The 17,401-nt window shown below is 54.0% G+C and overlaps 7 protein-coding genes across 7 annotated transcripts; 3 read left to right on the top strand and 4 right to left on the bottom strand.

Annotated features, from left to right (window-relative positions):
- Positions 1-2,378: 2,378 nt before the first annotated feature.
- On the top strand, positions 2,379-4,272 carry NCS54_00488900 (Hypothetical protein; the record flags this gene model as incomplete). Its single annotated transcript, XM_053150411.1, has 3 exons — positions 2,379-2,487; positions 2,553-2,671; positions 2,794-4,272. 3 exons carry the CDS (start codon positions 2,379-2,381, stop codon positions 4,270-4,272), a joined length of 1,707 nt encoding a protein of 568 aa, XP_053006386.1.
- A 1,453-nt stretch (positions 4,273-5,725) lies between these two features.
- NCS54_00489000 (Acyl carrier protein) lies at positions 5,726-6,457 on the bottom strand (the record flags this gene model as incomplete). The annotated part of the gene is made up of 4 exons (XM_053150412.1): positions 5,726-5,772; positions 5,825-5,954; positions 6,005-6,022; positions 6,242-6,457. The coding sequence occupies 4 exons, from the start codon at positions 6,455-6,457 to the stop codon at positions 5,726-5,728; spliced, it is 411 nt and encodes a 136-aa protein (XP_053006387.1).
- Positions 6,458-7,911: 1,454 nt separating this feature from the next.
- On the top strand, positions 7,912-9,234 carry NCS54_00489100 (Peptidase-M14 domain-containing protein; the record flags this gene model as incomplete). Its single annotated transcript, XM_053150413.1, has 1 exon — positions 7,912-9,234. The coding sequence occupies one exon, from the start codon at positions 7,912-7,914 to the stop codon at positions 9,232-9,234; it is 1,323 nt and encodes a 440-aa protein (XP_053006388.1).
- Positions 9,235-9,725: 491 nt separating this feature from the next.
- NCS54_00489200 (NADH-ubiquinone oxidoreductase 23 kDa subunit, mitochondrial) lies at positions 9,726-10,727 on the bottom strand (the record flags this gene model as incomplete). Its single annotated transcript, XM_053150414.1, has 5 exons — positions 9,726-9,802; positions 9,970-10,168; positions 10,218-10,310; positions 10,369-10,396; positions 10,462-10,727. 5 exons carry the CDS (start codon positions 10,725-10,727, stop codon positions 9,726-9,728), a joined length of 663 nt encoding a protein of 220 aa, XP_053006389.1.
- Positions 10,728-11,241: 514 nt separating this feature from the next.
- Positions 11,242-13,006, bottom strand: NCS54_00489300 (Hypothetical protein; the record flags this gene model as incomplete). The annotated part of the gene is made up of 2 exons (XM_053150415.1): positions 11,242-12,812; positions 12,880-13,006. 2 exons carry the CDS (start codon positions 13,004-13,006, stop codon positions 11,242-11,244), a joined length of 1,698 nt encoding a protein of 565 aa, XP_053006390.1.
- Positions 13,007-14,539: 1,533 nt separating this feature from the next.
- On the bottom strand, positions 14,540-15,404 carry NCS54_00489400 (Hypothetical protein; the record flags this gene model as incomplete). Its single annotated transcript, XM_053150416.1, has 2 exons — positions 14,540-15,066; positions 15,119-15,404. The coding sequence occupies 2 exons, from the start codon at positions 15,402-15,404 to the stop codon at positions 14,540-14,542; spliced, it is 813 nt and encodes a 270-aa protein (XP_053006391.1).
- Positions 15,405-16,129: 725 nt separating this feature from the next.
- NCS54_00489500 (NmrA domain-containing protein) lies at positions 16,130-17,164 on the top strand (the record flags this gene model as incomplete). The annotated part of the gene is made up of 1 exon (XM_053150417.1): positions 16,130-17,164. One exon carries the CDS (start codon positions 16,130-16,132, stop codon positions 17,162-17,164), a length of 1,035 nt encoding a protein of 344 aa, XP_053006392.1.
- Positions 17,165-17,401: the final 237 nt, after the last annotated feature.

Raw genomic sequence — 17,401 nt, forward strand, 5'->3', positions numbered from 1 at the left:
TCAGGCTTCTTGTAAGTGGATGACCAGCCGGGCCTGGCGCAGGTGGCGAAGATCTCGACGACCCTGGCCAGGAATACCTTTCCCTCAGCTTCTTGACATTTTCCCAACGAGGAATAGTACATGCCCTCCAAAACGCCAAAAGAATGCACAACAACATCGGCATGTGGTTTGACGGTAGGTGGACGGCATCCCCGCCACCAAGATTCCAGAGCTGCGGATGGGCGGGCGAGCCTGGATCTAGCCGCGGACCTCGACGCCATCCGGTCCCGAGCAAGTTAGAGCTTCACCGGCAAGCTGGGTTATGGGGGCCTCCCCCTGGGGTCTGGAATGGTGGCATGGGCTGAAGTTTTGGCCTCCCAGATGTAAGTGGGCGAGCCTCGACGGCAGACCCCCCGGGCCGGCTGAGATGAGATCCACGAGTGTCGTCCAAGAGAACGCGATGCAACCCCCAGGGACGGCAGAGTGCATTCTATCAAATGCATCAGCTCTCCTTGACTGCGTGTGTGACCTCGATATGGCCTGATTCCTCCATGGCTTGTCAGTCTGACGGCTGCTTTGGGACGAAGCCACAACGGACGGGAGACCAGTCAGGAGAAGACCAGAGAAATAACCTAGAAGTTTATTTCATGGCTTGCCCGTTTAATGTACAATATACAGAACGTACAGAGGCTGTACCTGTAAATCCAGATCCGCTCTGCATATTTGAGGGTTTCTCGTCCGCAGTTCGAGGCGTGAATAGGCAGAACGCCCGCAAACCAGGGCCCTCTAGACTCCTGGACCCTGCTCTTCGTATCTATCCGCCCAACTGCCAAGAACGAGAGGAGAGGAGACTGAGAAACAAGAGAGGCTGTGAGGTTTCAAAACTCCCGGCCGGATGCCTACCTATGCTCCCCACGGTGGGCAAGTAGACGAATTTCAACACCACCATCACCATCGTCAACCCACCACTTCGCCTCTACACCCAACCATCCAACCATCGTGGGCCAACAGACACACGGGAGAGGTTTCTCCTAGCCCGAGCAGTCACGCTCACTGTTCTAGAGTTGACGGGAGTCCTCTGCCTGCGATAGTCGTGTCTGACTTCGCCTAGCGGCTCTTAAGCCAGGGTAGAATAAAAGGCCCCTTTGCCCACTCATATCAGACGTTTCCATTTTCACCTTGTATGTGTGATGGTCTTTTAGTCGTTCGCTCCTCGACTCCCTCTTATCTTTTCAACGCCTACTACCGATGACGATCAGGTTCGGTCGCGTGCCAGACTTGACTACCACCCTCTCGAGGCTCAACTGCAACATCGTGCTCTCACCTCATCCTGCTTATTATACCTGGAGTAGCATCCCGACGGATCCGCACTTCGATCTGCTTATTGATCACTCGCTCCCGGTCCTCTTCTTCCCACGTTGAGCAAGATTTATTTCTCATATAAGCCGCCTGGACGTTTGCGGATACCTCGAGTCCAAATCTGTCTGTTGACTTGCAGTGGAGGCTTACAAGCGGCGGTGGAGTGCCTGTTCTGAGCTCTGGCGGGTATCGAATCCACTGACACGCCCTGGAAGCCCTCTCTCATCCCCACTGAAGAGACCTGCCATCACATTTGTCACGTCTTGTCAGTGGTGCTCGCTTCTGGTTGCAAAAGGCTGGCTGAGAAGTAATACTTTTTCAGCTACTGCAATCAGCTACCAACCAAAAGATCATCTCCGTCATAGCACCGTCTTTTTTGGAAGGTCCGGGGTACCTGATTTCTTCTTTCGTACCTGCCCACCTACCAGGTTTGTCGGTTCCAGTTCGTCAGGTGCCTTCCATCGTTTCCGTGCAGGAAAGCACCTTCCAAGGCCACGCCTCTTTTTCTCTTCTCCTCAACACCAAAAATATCTCTCCCAACATATCTCATCCTCATTATCTTTATCTTTATTCCAGCCGTTCCATCGCGCTGGTCCGAAAAGTCCCTCGACCCATACTAGCTCGTTCGCCCGTGGGTTCATTTGTCGTCCCCCCGGGTTGCACCACCACGGAGTCCGGCGTTTGACCCCGAGGTACAAGGCGCTTGCATACTACAACCGCGTGTGAACAAAGTCACACTTGGCCACCCTCAAGTTCCGTCGCCCTGACCCAGGCCCAAGAACGACCAGCGCCCGCCCCCACCATCAACCCCATCGTCCATCAACCCACGCCCACCTCGGCCGCCCTCGCCCGCTTTCACCCACTACGGCCCTCCTTTGCCGCCCGCTCCGCCGCTGGGCTTCACGCAACCTTCAGCCTCTCCTCTTCTGGTCTCTAACTGGACTCTTTTGCTTCCTTTTTCCCTCCCGCTTCCCTCCTCCTCCACCACTCTGGTTCGCCCGTCTCCCCCCCTGCGAATCTCTTCGCTCCTCTCCTCTATCATGCCCGAATACCGCCACGCTCGGAGCGGTAGCCTCAACGTCGCCAACGGCTCGCAGTCCAATTCCATGGCACCCGCTCCCCGCTTCGATGGGCCCCGAAGCCCTCCGAGTATGTTGCACACGACCCCCCGCGATCGTCCAATGTCGCCTCGACTGACACAAGCTTCGTGATAGACACGTCCCACGTACCTTGCAAGTTCTTCCGTCAGGGTGCCTGTCAGGCTGGCAATGCCTGTCCCTTCAGCCACGATCTGAGCACCGCTGCCGAGAACGTCTGCAAATACTTTGCAAAGGTGCGTGCGCCATATCATGGTCGCCGATTCCCGCCCGCCCGTCAACCACATTTTCGCGTCGAACCAGTCGCATCGTTTATCACGCTTTTGGGAGCAACACTAACCATTGTCTTGTCGCGCAGGGAAACTGCAAGTTTGGACCCAAGTGTGCCAACATCCACGTCCTCCCCGATGGCAGACGCATCAACTACGGCAAGAATGGCGTCACGATAGGCGCAGCTCCCGCTCTCGCAGGACGTTCCAACCCCACATCCGCGAGCAACAATCAGTCCTCGACCAGCGCTCTTACCACTTCTCTCTACCACGCCGACGCGCCCTCGTATACTCCAGCCTACCCTTACGATGAGCAGGAACAGCCCTCCTTAGGCCGTCAGCCCAGCCTCGAGAATGGCCTTCCCACCATCGACATGTCCTACACTGGATCCAACTACGGCTCGCCCCGAGACGAAGATGCTGTGCGCTTTGGATTTGGGCTATCCCCCGTCAACAAAGGTCTATCCGTCCTGGACGCTCCTCTTCCCGCCTCTTTCGATTCAAACGGCATCTCCAATGCTGCCCGATTTCCCGCAGCTCCCTGGCCCTCCTCCGTCCCGTCCCAATTCGGTATCGAATCCCCTACGCCATCGCTTAGCAACGCCAAGGACTCTCGTACTTCTGAAACCCTGAAGCTGCTTCACACCTCCGCTTTTGGCTCCTCTGAACACCTCCTTGCGCCGTTGGATAGAAGTCCACCCAATTCTCACGCCAATGGCGAAGAGTATTTTGGCAAGCGAGCCATGCACTCGTCTCGCTTCGCCAAGCCCAGGATGCTTAGTTCCAGCATGCCTAAGACGTCTGTTGATCGAGACTGGGAGGCTGGGTTCGCTTTCGGCGATGACGATGATAATCTTCCTGAAAACTATGTGCCGGAAAATCTGCAGGATCTCTTGACCCCTGTCGAAAAGGCCCGAAGAGGCTCAATGCGAGCCGATAGCGAGGTTGACGGACTGAGCAAGTACGGCAGCCCCATCGGAACCAGCCCCAGCCGATGGGGGCCCATGTTCCAACGACAGAAGGAAGAGGAGGAAACCTCTCGATCTCTCAGAGGAGCGTCGGCGTTTGGTCATGTGGGAAGTCCCCTGCGTAACTCGGTGCTCGCCCAAGAGATGGGTGGCACCAACGGCTTCAACCGTCCTTCTTCACTGCGATCCGGCAGCGAGGCCATGTCGATGCTGTCTCAACAACTCCAGCGCAGTCGTCTAGATGACGCTACTGGCAATGCCAGTCCTCTTCTCCACCCCTCAACTGCCCGAACCGGCAACGCCATCAGCCCCATCAGCCCCATTGGCAAGGAGCGAGGTATGGAACGCCATGTCTCGAGCGGTAGCATCAGCTCGTCCATGAACGGACGATTCACCACGCGCATCAACGAGGACGACGAGATGTTCCAGATGGATGGCATGGAGGACGATAGTGAGGCCTCTACCTCCAAGGCTTCCAAGCGTGCCTCGGCAGGCCTGGGCATGGGTGTCTGGGGCAGCTATGCAGGTGTTGTTGCCGGCAAGTCGTCGGCCAATGGAACCAAGACAACCCGAGACTCGGTCCCAGTCAGTGGGCGATGATGGAAGTAAAACATGTTCCTCCGACTCGGGTCAGTTGACCCGATCTAATGGGCCCAGCGTTGGAGTTGGCGATTGATAGAAGCGAGTTGAAAGGCGAAGAGTTGATGAGCCATGATCTAGGTGGACAGCACAACACCACCATCGGTAACGCCCATTGCATTTCGTTGGACACGAGCAAGCAAGTCTAGCCTCTCTGGCCTGCCGGACGACATTTGAATTGCAGCATTGGAACTTGGGAAAGAGAAAACAAGGCGGATGCATAGCAATCTAAGGCCAGGACTCAAAAAGGATATAGGATACACGGCTAGGAGTTTTTTACATTTTTCCCATCTATTCTGTTTGATAATCACCATCAAATCTTTTGGGGCGGAGGGTTATCTGAGTTTGTTTGTCTATATGCCCAGGCAGAATTGCAGGTTAAGAGTTGGATAGTCGGCTTGTTTGCCAAGGAGACGAGTATTCACTTGGATGTCACGAGTTTCCTTGAAAAGGAGGCCATGTGATGTTCAGGGTGCTTGTCGTCCAACTTGATCAATCTCATTGTGTCTGGGCGCGGTGTTTTGGTATGGGTTTTGGGATTACAAAAACATGAACAAGGGGAGGTCTGAGACCCCGTTGAAAGTTGTCAGGGAGGAATCATGCAAGAAAATCTACCTACAGAGGATGGATAACTGAACAAGCGGTACTTGCTGGGCCAGGTTGGCTACTGAGTTTGAGCTCACTGAGGGTCTGATGTGAAGTGATGTTGAGTCCATATATATGTAGTGAAGTCGAGGCTCAAGGTGGATTGCAGCGGTCTAAAGCGTTCTTAGCCCGAGACCTGTCATTGCTGGCTCGGCTTAAGGGATCTCTCGTGAAAGCCCGCGGATTCTTGCGTTTTCTTGGTCATGTTCACCTTGTACTTGACCTCTCAGTGCTCACTCGCACATGCAACGCCAACTTGAGCAACACCCGATCACGCACAGTGACGCCATGTATATCAGTGGGGTGTTTCTATACACTAGGTCAAGGTAAAAGCCACAGTAGTAGAGATTCAAACATGTCCCGGATCGTACATCCCTTGGAAGACAGGTACCCATTGCCAATCCACTTCACGGAATGTCTCCTGCAAAGCATCATCACATCTCGAGAGAAATGGGTTTAACAAGGACACTCGGGAATCAAGCGGTGACCACTCTTCTCCCGCCAATTCTTTTTTATATTCGTACGAATGTCTCTCTCTCTCCGGGCCCGTCCCCATTTGTCCGCAGCCGTCTTATAAAAAAATTGACAACCATTCTCATCGTGCGCCGAGATTAAGATTTGGATTTTTTATCCTCTCCCCTCCCCAAATTTTCGGCGCCTCTGAGGTTCGTGTCTGAGAGTAATCCTTGCGGTGAAGGATTGGAGGGGGTTTGTGTGTCATGGAGTTTAATTGTACAAGGGGGAGGGGGATGGTGAAGGACAAGGGCGCTTAGTTGGCGTCGGGCTGGTGGAGGATGTACTCGACAGCCTGGCTGACTAGAGGGAGGTTAGTACCAAGTTTTAGGGAGAGTAGAGAGAGTGAGCGTACCGGAGTGGATGGAGTCGGCATCCTTGTCGGGGATCTCGATGCTGAACTCCTCCTCGATGGCCATGACGACCTCGACGGTGTCGAGAGAGTCGAGGCCGAGGTCGTTGGCGAAGTGAGCGGAGGGCTTGATCTGCTGGTGTGTTAGGTTTGAAGAGTATGTGCAAGCTGTTCGAGACGTACGTTGGAGACATCGTTGACCTGAGGTGGAGTTTGTTAGCATGTGTGACTGATAAGTTTGGATATAGGCATTGAAGAGTCGGAATTTGACGGTTAAGAGTGAAATTGGTGTCAGCTTTGACAAGATGCTCGCTTCAGCAAGATCAATGCCTCAGCATCCATCAACCCACATCATGCCGAAGCCAACCCCTCCCCAATGCCCTCATCCACCCGGCAGACCCGAAGAGTCAAGAAACTCACCTTGTCAAAGCCCTGCAGCAAGCTCATGATGCGGCCCTCGACCTCCTCCTTGTTGAGCGCACCGCCGGCGCTGTAAAACCGCACACCCTGGAAGCTCTGGATCTTGGGGACGACGACGGCGGTAGCGGCGCGGGGGGCAGCGACGGCGAATCTTGTCACGGCGGCGGGTCGGGCGGCGACGCGGGCGACGGATCGGAGAACGGCGGTACGGAACATGGTTGCGATGTTATTTAAACAAGTGGTCTTGTTCAATTGGTGGGGAGGAGGGTGAGCGGTTGCTGAGGTTGATGAGGCCGAGTTTGGAGGTGGTGATGATAAATTTCTCGTTGTTTCTGGAGAGAGTCGGAGCTAGCTGGGATTGGGAATGGTCACGTGATTCGGGTGCCTTGAGAGTTTCGGCCTTCGGTGGTGGTTGGCCGGAGATAGATACGTCAGCGGGAAATGGGTGATTTGATTGGTTGAAGGGTGCCGAGGATAATTGAGATGGGAAGATGAGATTGATGTTGGGTGCTGTAATTTGACGATGAGGGATGGATTGATTCTGTACGTACGTACATATATGGTTCTATATGTTTTTGATGAGACTTATTTTTTGTAGATTTATTCAACTCATTTTGAAGGCTCAATTGTTGTTCAACTGCACTTCACCTCGCTCTTTTACCGAGTCAGCAAAATCTACCCTCCCCTCATTGGTCCCACCTTCACAACTGCTACGGCTCCGGAGGAGGTTCCGAGGAAACTAGACCTGCTTAACATTGGTCTGCAAAGTACCTATGAGACTTTATACTGTATGTTGTTTTTCTGGAGTTGAGTATTGAGTTTTCCGTGTCTCAACGGCATGGCCGAGGAGGTGCATACCAGCTAAGGCAGACTTTGGTTGTTAGGCTCAATCGAGATGTAGAGTAAACAATGAGATCAGATGATACAATACTTGGACGAATGAACCATGTGTAGGTAGACCTTCCTCCTTCATTTAACGGACCTCAACCATTCTCTTATACATTGAAACAACATACCGAACAGATCTCCGTCGGTGAATTATCACTCCCTTGTTCATCATCAAGCTACCCTAAAGCTACAGCACCAACCACCGGAAATAGCTCTCTGCAGCTGTACCTCGCAAACATCAAAGTAACCCTCTCGTGCAACTTAAAACCTATCAACATGACGCAGATCCTACCTGCCAAGTCCAGCAAACGTTCCCGCCTCTCTCTTTCCGCATAAACAAAGCCCGACCTGGTCGTCCAACCGTCGCATGATCTCCCCTCTCCCATCCTCCAATCATTTATCTCCAACCAAAAGTTCCCCGAGGTCGATCAAAGATAGACTTATTCCACCTCCCAGATCTAGACGGTTCCCCCGACCCGCTTCTTTGACCTTTTGACTAGCCCACCCTCTCTTCTTCGCAAACGTCCGAGAAGTTTATTTACTGTAAGGTATGCGGGATAACGGGTTCCAGGCCAGGGGAAAGAAAAAGTGATCGAGGGAGGAAACATTGGCTAGGATAGGAAGGAGGCTTTGTGGACGAGCATCGTTCCTATGCCTGCACAGCTCATCCTGCATGGGGCGAGCGAGACACGAGCTTACAAGACAGGATAAAAAGCCATCAACGCCCACACTCTTTTACACTCTCTTCTTCTCTTCATCCCTCGTGTAACCCTTTCGTCATCATGAAGCTTCACCTCCTCACCTTTGCCCTCTCGGCCTCCGCTTGCCTCCTCCCTTCGGACCTCGTTCCTAGGGATTCGCGTGAGGCCAACCACTTTGCCCTGCACGCCAGACAATCCCGTCCGGAACCAGACTTTCCTATCGGGAAGGGCGATCGCTTCGAGAAGGGCGCCATCGTCCCCAAGGGTCTTTCCACCTCTGACCGCGACCTTAAGTCCATCCTCACGCCCACCGAAGTCTCGTCTGCTCTCCAGGGCCTCGCAAACACCTTCAAGGATGTCGAGTTGATCCGTCCTCCGTACAAGTCGTATGAGGGTTTCCAGTTCCTGGGCGCCCAGGTTGGAAAGAATCCCAAGCTGCTCATCATCAGTGGCGTGCACGCCCGTGAGCGTGGTGGACCCGACAACGTGGTCTACTTCCTGTCGGACCTGCTGCACGCCCGCGAGGGCAACAAGGGCCTCAAGTACGGCAAGACGACCTTTTCCGCCGACCAGGTCCGCAAGGCCCTCGACGCCGGCATCGTCATTCTCCCGCTCGTCAACCCGGACGGCGTCAAGTATGACCAGGCCACCAACGAGTGCTGGCGCAAGAACCGTAACCCCAAGAGCTCCAAGGGTAGACCCGACAAGATCGGCATCGATATCAACCGCAACTATGATTTCATCTGGGACTACAAGAAGGCCTTTAGCCCCAACGCTGATCTTTCGGGTGTTTCTTCGGATGACCCCTCCAGCGAGGTGTTCCACGGCACGTCGCCGACTTCGGAGCCCGAGACTAAGAGTGTCGTCTGGGCTATGGACAAGTACAAGGATCTGACCTGGTTCATCGACCTGCACTCTTTCGGTGGTGATATCCTCTATGCCTGGGGTGATGACAACGCCCAGACTGAGGATCCCAAGGAGAACTTCCTCAACCCCAAGTACGACGGTCGCCGTGGTGTCGTGGGCGATGAGCCCGCCAAGACTGGATACAAGGAGTATATTAACAGCCAGGACCTTACTGTCCAAAAGTCGCTGGCGAACCGCATGAAGGTGGCCATGGAAAAGGCCGGCGCCACCCTGTACGCCGTCATGGAGTCTGTCGGTCTGTACCCAACTGCCGGAGCCAGCACCGACTACGCCCAGGGCCGATACTACGCGGCCAAGTGCGGCGTCGGAAAGCTGCAGGCCTACACCATCGAGTTCGGCGAGGAGAGCGGATCCGCGGCTTGTCCCTTTTACCCTGGCAAGACCCAGTACCACTCGTGGATGAGGCAGGTTGCTTCGGGACTGATGGAGGTTGCGCTTCAGGCGGCTGATAGCAAGCCCGAGAGTAAGAAGTGCTGAGCGATGATGATGATTTGAGCGGTGTTAGAAGCACTCCATGGCGTTGATGAATTCGAAGTATTAGTCGTAATCGAGCTGAAGAGGTAGTCAGCCAAGATTCCACCTAGATCAAGAGACCTACAACTTCCTTGACTCTCCTATCGCTTCCTAAGTGACTCTCTTATCACGTCCTGCGCCTTGACTCTGCTGTCACCTGCTTAATCGAGTTAGACCTCCCTCTCACCTCACATCACCAAATAGACTGCCATATCCGATGAGTGACAAAGGGGCGTTTTCTGGAGATCTAGATTATATACAACACGTCTCCTCCACCACCGTCTGAAAGGGCCTCGCCACTCTTTCAGACAATTGTTTCTTGCCCCGTCGCATCAAAAAAACATGTTCCTACAACGTTAAAACAGCTCGAGGCAGCAGCAGCAAAAACAATGGGGCAAATAATGCAATTGATAGTATCTCCATCTCCCTTTTCGTAGATATTTGGATTTTTGGGTTTATCGGTATGGCGCGTCGGCGCGGATGGCGGCTGCGAGCTCGGGCTCCCACTTGTCTCCGTTGGAAAGGAGTTTCTCTGTTTGAAATGTTAGCCGAAGGATTCAAAACCGTATGTCCGAGCTGGCATTGGATCATGAAGACGACCATAGGAGCTCGGAAAAAGAGAAACAATAGTCCAAGAAGCTCAATTGAGCCCTCGGATGGACACATATTCATCGGCGAAACGCAATTGGGACAACGCACCCTTGTTGTACAGCAGCTCTTCTCGGGTCTCGGTAGCGTACTCGGCGTTGGGGCTCTCAACGATGGCGTCGACGGGGCAAGACTCCTGGCAGAAACCGCAGTAGATGCACTTGGTCATGTCGATATCGTACTTGGTCGTTCGGCGGGATCCGTCGGCTCGCTCCTCGGCCTCGATGGTGATGGCCTGGGCGGGGCAGATCTATCCGGGGTCAGCATATCGAAACCGCATTGTTGACAGATATTCGTACAGCCTCGCAGAGCTTGCAGGCAATGCATCGCTCCTCACCAGAGGGGTATCGTCGGAGGGCGTGCTCGCCTCGGAATCGGGGGGAGATGGGGCCCTGCGGCGGGTCAGCTCATGTTTCGGTCCGGGCGGATACGTGAAGCTCTCTGGCATACCTTCTCGAAGGGGTAGTAGATGGTGTAGCTATTCTCATCAGCATCCCAGCACCCCCAAAATATGATTTCTCGATTCCAATGGAGTAAACGTACGGTGGTCGGAAGAACTGCTCGAGCAGCACATACATGCCCCTCGCCATCTCCGTCATGAGGAAAAACTTGCCCACGCGGTCCAGGGTGCTCTCCTTATCCCACGTCCACTGCACCTGCCTGCTCGTCCGGAAGTTGGCGGGGGGAGGTCCCTGGGGCGTCGCGTATCCTCGCTGCTGGGCGACAAAGAGTCTCGCGGCCACGAGGGAGCTGGAGGTGAGCTGGCGGCGCGCGAGCATGGCCGTCGAGGCCTGCAGGGCCGGGGCCATCTTCGATTAACTCGGGGAGGTCGAACGACGGGTGAAACTCGGCGGAGGGTAATTGACGGCGAGGTCAATTGGGTCGGGTTCGGCTTGAGGGCGGAAGGCGAGGGATTGACGTGATGGATGTGTTCGGCTCGGGAAAGTTGCTCAGCGGGATTTGGAGATTACAATGCTAGGCAGATGATTGGCGGTTGCTGCGCTCGTGACCTAGCACGTGACCGTCGTTACAAGACAATCATCACTCAATATCATCGTCACCATTGACAGTCCAAAACATGTTCAATTAATAATTACTTGGCAAATCTCAATTAATCCCTTGCTTATGATTGGTATCTTTGCAAACTGGCCGTAAAGTTGAGTGGTCATTCATCATATCCTCCATCCAATGCCTCGTCACGTCGTCTCCTCCTCACGGCTATGCAGCTCTAAGGTATCAAGTACAGCATATGCTGATAATTCCACCAAAATCCCAAACTCCATGCAAATCCCGCAAAATAAGCAATGTGCTCCACACGCCAGCTTAGAAGCTCCTCTCCCATGCTTGCCACCATAGACCCATGTTGGCCGCCACAACCAGATCCAACATCTTCAAGCCATCAGGATGAATAATGAGCTTTCCTAGCTTGGCCCTCTTCCCGCGGTTGCCACCACCGGCCTTCTCTTTACCCAGGTTGAGATCGAATGGCGAAACCATGCCGTCGTCGTCGTAGGAAACATCGCTCCGGCCCTCTCGCTTGAGGAGCTTGTTGAAGTGCCCCTGAATCTGGTTCTTCACCTCCTCACGACCTTCAGGGGACTTGAAGAGCTCAGCCGTTGGCAGGTTGAAGCGCAGCTCGCTCACCAGCATGCTGCTGGCTTGAGGCGGACCAATACCCTGGTTTGCGAGAGGGTTGAATGATTGCTGATCATCGTGCAAGATGTGGTAACATTTGAGACTGCGTCCAGAAGGAGCAGTGCGGAACTCGCATCTGCCATTCCAGGGGCTCGTAAAGATGTGTCCCCGGGGCCTCAGACCTGGGCCAGGCTGCATGGAAATCTGCGGCTCGGTAGGAGACTGAGCTTCACCAGCGGAGTCCATCGATCCAACACTTCCCGATCGGCCATGGCCTCGTCCCTCCTGGTTGAGCTTTTCTCGCCAATTGGATGCCCAGCTCTTTGTGTACCCCATAGCAACCGTTCTCTGGAGAACAACCCCTCCGTCCTTGGGTTGGTTAGCATCCGCACCGGGGCCGGCGTCGAAGCTTCGCCTCGCGGGCATGCCGCGGAACTTTCCGTAACCCAGTGTCTCGATTTGGACGTTGATGGGAGCGTTTCCGTTACTCGGCGATTGCGCGACGGGTGGCACGGATCCGAAGAGCGGGTTTGAATCATCCTGATCCGGTTGTGGGCCATCGGGTTGAATCGACGAGACGTGTGCGACGTTCCACTGGTTTCCTGTGCTTGGATCACGACGGATCAGAGCCAGTGTAAAGGGCTTTCCTTCGTAGCTTGTTCTCGGCGACGGCGAGCGACTGTGGTTTGCTCTTCCTGGGACCTGGCTTGCTCTCGTCATGTGGTCAAAGTTGGCTGCCTGGTATGGCCCAGGAGGAGGTGGAAGAGGTTTATCGTTTTCGGGGTTGGTCGCAGGGCTGGACATTGGTCGGGGACCGATTGGTTTCCGGCCAAGCGGCGAAGTGGGAGCCTGAATTGTAGGCACGGGGGTCGACCGAGGTGGTAGATCAGGCCTGGGTTCATCCAGCGAATGCTTGTTGCCTGGCCACACGGGCTTTGTCTGAACAGTATCCAAGCTTGAATTGACCGAGAGCCCGCGAGGCCGGCCAGGATCTTGATATTCGCTGCCGAAAGCAGGAACTGGGAGATGGTCGCGGGTGGGAGGCGTCAAGGGTCTTGCTGACCCAGGTAGCGGTTTCCTGGGAATATTTCGCATCGAGGAGCTGTCGTCGCTCGAAGATCGGTGGCCGTCATCTCGCAAAGGTGGTGGGTTCACCAGTTCTGTCGAGGGGACTTCGTGATGGACGTAATAAAGGCAGTTGGCGACATCTTCGCCGGTCACGTTCTTAAGCTGCGGCTTAAAGGGCGAAAGAATCACATCTAGTGCAGGAGACGGTTAGTGTCAGCTCCGATGACGGGGAGTTGAAGGTGAGAGCCAAAATCTTACCTCGAGTACCGGGAACTCTGGAGATGTAGAGAGTTAGAGGATCCTGCCTCTCTTGCGCTGGGTTGATGGGATATTGCGGCGGATTGCTCGCGAGGTTGTTGAGAGCAGAAAGTGAACGAGCTTCCATTCTTGGAGTTGGAGGGTGTTGTCGGATCTGCGTGGGGGAGGAAGGTGGTGGAGGTGGAGTATTTGTTAGGAGAGAGGCAGCCTGTGAGAGAACGGGGAGTCGAGATCTGATAAAGACCCAACCGCCTCCAACCTCTTTTGTTTATTTGTCGGGGGTTGATGAAAGAAGGTTCTGACCGACTGATGAACAAAAAAGTAACGGTCAAGTCGAGGTATTAATTACGTCTTGGCTTTGGGTTTGGGCTGCGAAACGGCAACTAGTAAAACGTCCGACGACGTGGCAGAAGATGAACAAAGGAGATCTGCGAGGCGAGAACAGGAGGTGAATAATGAGGATCAGCCCTGCATTAGAGGACAGCTAATAATAAGCACCAAGAAGGACTGTTTTGATTTGATATTATTATTTTTTTTGCTGTCTTCAAAGGCTATGTTCTTTCAGAGGGCGAAAACCCAACGTCAGCTGGCGGGGGCTGTGCTTGGACGCCCATTTTCGCTTGGCAGGGTCCATTTCTCAAACGATGATGAGGCTGGGCTGAACGATTTCTGGTGCCTGAGCATGTTCCGATGAGGTTTGTTTGTCTTGGGGGCCTGAGCTTGGCAAGGCATGATTGTTGTCACCTCAACACTGTTCCACAGCCCAAAACTTACAACTTTGGCCGTCCTTTCGGACTTTGCTTGAGGCTGGGGATAGGTGGGTTGTGGGGACGCGTCGGGACGCGCACTGCCGACGTCACTTGGCGCAGCAGGGGGAGTCACTTCTAGACTCGCCGGGACTATACCGCTTCAACGGAGCCCGCATGGTCCCCGGGTCGTGGGTAGGTAGGGACCCGCGGGCCCCGGTTACCCTGTGGCGGTGCCCGCACTGTATTAGCCACCATAAGCCAGGGGGATCCCTTTCAAAGTGATGCCGTGATGGTGGCTGAAATACAGTTGATGAGCTGTACGCACTGTCCTAGGGTCATCTTTACGCTGCATCCAATCCATCATCCTCTCTTACTCAGGCATTCCCCCGTCATTGCTATTCTGAGCTGATCCCCAAAAGTCAATCCGACCCTGTTTGTTATTCATTTCTGCAACAAGGGTTCGGGGTCGACTCGCGTGCCGATGCCGTTCAAGGGTTCCTGGGTCGCTCCACCAACGGCGTTCACCGTAAGGCTGGAAAAGAGGCTGCTGTCGCGAACCACCACCATGACGTATCACTTTTTTTTTTCGCATGAACCGCCAAGAAGAGAAAGAAATACGCCTACCAAAGTTCCGTTGGCGTTTCGGGGATCATCTGGAACGCCGGCCGCGCAGTCTTGATGAGTTGTCCGAAAAAATCTGTTGATCCTCGGCTGCTATTTTCGCATATGGGCGCTTAGAGATTAAGACAGATTCATCATCACTGTGGCTTTAACGACCAGATGATGAGCTGTTTGAACGGCGGCATTAAGCTTTCTATCCACGTTGCAATCCTCTAACCATCACCAGAGCGTCATTCAGAGCTATCACTGGTGAAGAGAGTCTCAACCAATTTAGTACGAAACATGACCTCTTACCACGGCTGGACACCTGGCTGCCCAACAACTTTTCCAACGTCACCGTCCTTCTCACCCTCAATCACCTTCTTGACCAGCTCTCCTCCGATAGAGGGATCTCCAGCCCCAGCCTTCTTCAACAATTCCGGATTGCCTCCCAGACCAGTTGCCAAAAATCCAGGGCTGATACACCAGACCTTGACTCCGTCCTCCTTGAGGAGATGATACCATGACAGCATGACCATGTTGAGCGCAACTTTGCTGGAACGGTAAGCGGTGGCTGTGCGTACATCCTTCTTTGGCCATCCGCTGGGGATATCGCGCGCGAGATTGGTTAGGAGGGACTTGTGACAGCCCTCGAGCGTTGACAGTCCCGAGGTAAGGAAGATAAGGCGGGGCGACGATCCGGCTAGGAGGAGGGGGATGAAGGTGGCAGTGATGACCTGCGTGCTGGAGACGTTGACGTCGTAGGTCTTGTTGTAGAGGCTGCGCAGGTTGGCAGGATCAGCGGCATCCTGATCCAAAGTTTTGTCGAAAGAAGCTCCTGTGATTGTTGTAAGTGATGTGTTTGTAGCGGGCTAGATCACACTACCTACCGGCATTGTTCACGAGGACGTCGAGCTTGCCATATTTAGACTTGACGTGCTCAAAGAGCTTGCGAATAGACTCGTCATCAGCAATGTCGATCTGAACAGGCTCCACAGTGCTCTTGACATCTGGGAACTCCTCCTTGAGCTGCGCAATAGCCTTGTCGGCGTTGGAGGGAGTGCGGCTGCCCAGGAGGACGTGGTAGGTCTTGGGAGATCGGAAGAGAGCCTTGACCGTCTCCAGGCCGATGCCAGTGTTGGCGCCGGTGATGAGGACGAGTTCCTTGTCTGCCATTGTGATTTGGATGAGTGTATTTGGAGTGATGCAGATTGTTGAGGAGTGTAGTTCAGGGAGGATATTCTCTTAAATAGTTGGGGTTGAGACATTGATTCATCATGACTTCACGTGTAAACAGTCGACTTACACAGGATACCTTACCTACCTGGACGAAACAGGAACAGTGCACAAGCGAGCCAAGTCGCGAGATGACGGATTTAGGAGCAAACAGCGCGAGGCATAGTATTGATCTGAAATAGTGTACCACACTGAGAATATCTCTGACGTTTCCAATTGGCTCATACATTGCTCGTCGCGGTAGAGTAGCCCGGCCCTCGCTCAAGACCGGAGGCCGAGTGGATCTCGCGGCCGGAGATAAAGAGCGCAAAACCCCGGAGCCGGAACTCGCTATTGTCAAGGCTCCGGAGCCGAAAAGGACGGATTGAGCCGAAAGGGAAGAGGGCCGAGTATATATACTACGGCAGATAAAGAAACTCTAATCTGTCTCGGAGTGGGTTTCCTGTTTTCGTGTTTCTGGAAGTCGATGGCGACGGGATCCATCCACATGTCGGCGTGGCCTCCCGACTTTGTCCAGTCGGAGGAGAGTCCCGATGGTTCGACAAAGTCTATGGCGAGCATCTAGGAGCGAGGATCTAATGGCATTGGAGGGATTTTGATCGAATGTCCTGCATGAGGCAGCTCATGCCCCGCATCAACCATGATGTGTTGGAGTTACCCCGCCGATGTCGCATGGCATCAATACGAGCTCGACTTTCCTCATCTTGCTTCTCTATACCTTCTCTCTACTCTTCACACTCTCTATACTTGTGCAAGCTTCTAAAATGTCTCTCAACAAGGTCCTCCTCGTCGGCGCAAACGGTAACCTCGGTACTGTCCTCCTCGAAGGTCTCGTCGCCTCCAAGTCGTTCGACATCTCCGTTGCCAAGCGCGCATCCTCAACTTCTACACCCGCCTATGCCTCGTCCACCACCTCCGTCACCATCCCCGATGACATGTCAGTCGAGGGCCTCGTGCCCGCCCTCAAGGGCCAGGACGTCGTGATCGCCTCTTTCCCTCTCAAGGACGTCTCGCAGCACTTGCGGCTCGCAGAGGCTTCGGCCAAGGCTGGTGTTAAGAGGTTCATCCCTGCCGACTTTGGCAGCTGTGATGCGCAGAGTGAGGAGGCCAAGAAGCTGTTGAAGCTTTACCGTGATAAGGATCTCGTGAGGGAGAAGTGTGTTGAGCTTGCGGCGGAGAACCCAGGTTTCTCGTGGACGTCGCTCGTGTGTGGACACTTTTTCGACTTTGGCATCCGTGATGGACTCCTGCACTTTAACCTCGACACCAACGAGGCTGTCATTCTTGACAAGGGTGATGTTCCAGCTTCAGCAGCTACTCTCCGCCGTGTGGCCGAGGCCCTCGTCGCAGTCCTCAAGCGACCCGACACGACAAAGAACCGCCTCCTCTACGTCCAAAGCTTCCGCAAGACCCAGCTCGAAGTGCTCGCATCCCTGGAAAAGGCCACGGGCGCAACCTGGACACGCGAGTTTGTCGACTCCAAGGCGTTCCTTGAGCGCGAGGTGAACAAGCTGTCTGTCAACTTTAGCAAGCACGCGATGGAGGAGATTGTGTTTGTGCTTGGCACTCTGGATGCGGACTGGACAAAGAAGGGCGAGGCGTTTGCTATGGAGGAGCTTGGTCTTGAGGATGAGGATTTGGACAAGGTTGTACAGGAGGTTGTTGATCAGTGGAAGAAGGAGAAGGCTGAGCAAAAGTAGGGAAGTAAAAGTATAGAATGGAATAGACTATAGATGTCGACCTGGAGATATAATGATAGACATTGTTCGTCTTATGCCAGAGCTTCTACAATCTGTGATTGAGCCTGGTTTGGTAAAAATGGTCACTCAGGAATAGAATCATGATGCCATTGACAAGTATAGAGCCGTGTAAGTGCATTAATGCTGTGTTGTCGATGACATCCCTCTCGGAGGACATTGCTCGCATTGATTCCAGAC

The sequence above is a fragment of the Fusarium falciforme genome, chromosome 4, assembly GCF_026873545.1.
Source record: "Fusarium falciforme chromosome 4, complete sequence".
In the NCBI taxonomy this organism is placed as follows: domain Eukaryota; kingdom Fungi; phylum Ascomycota; class Sordariomycetes; order Hypocreales; family Nectriaceae; genus Fusarium; species Fusarium falciforme.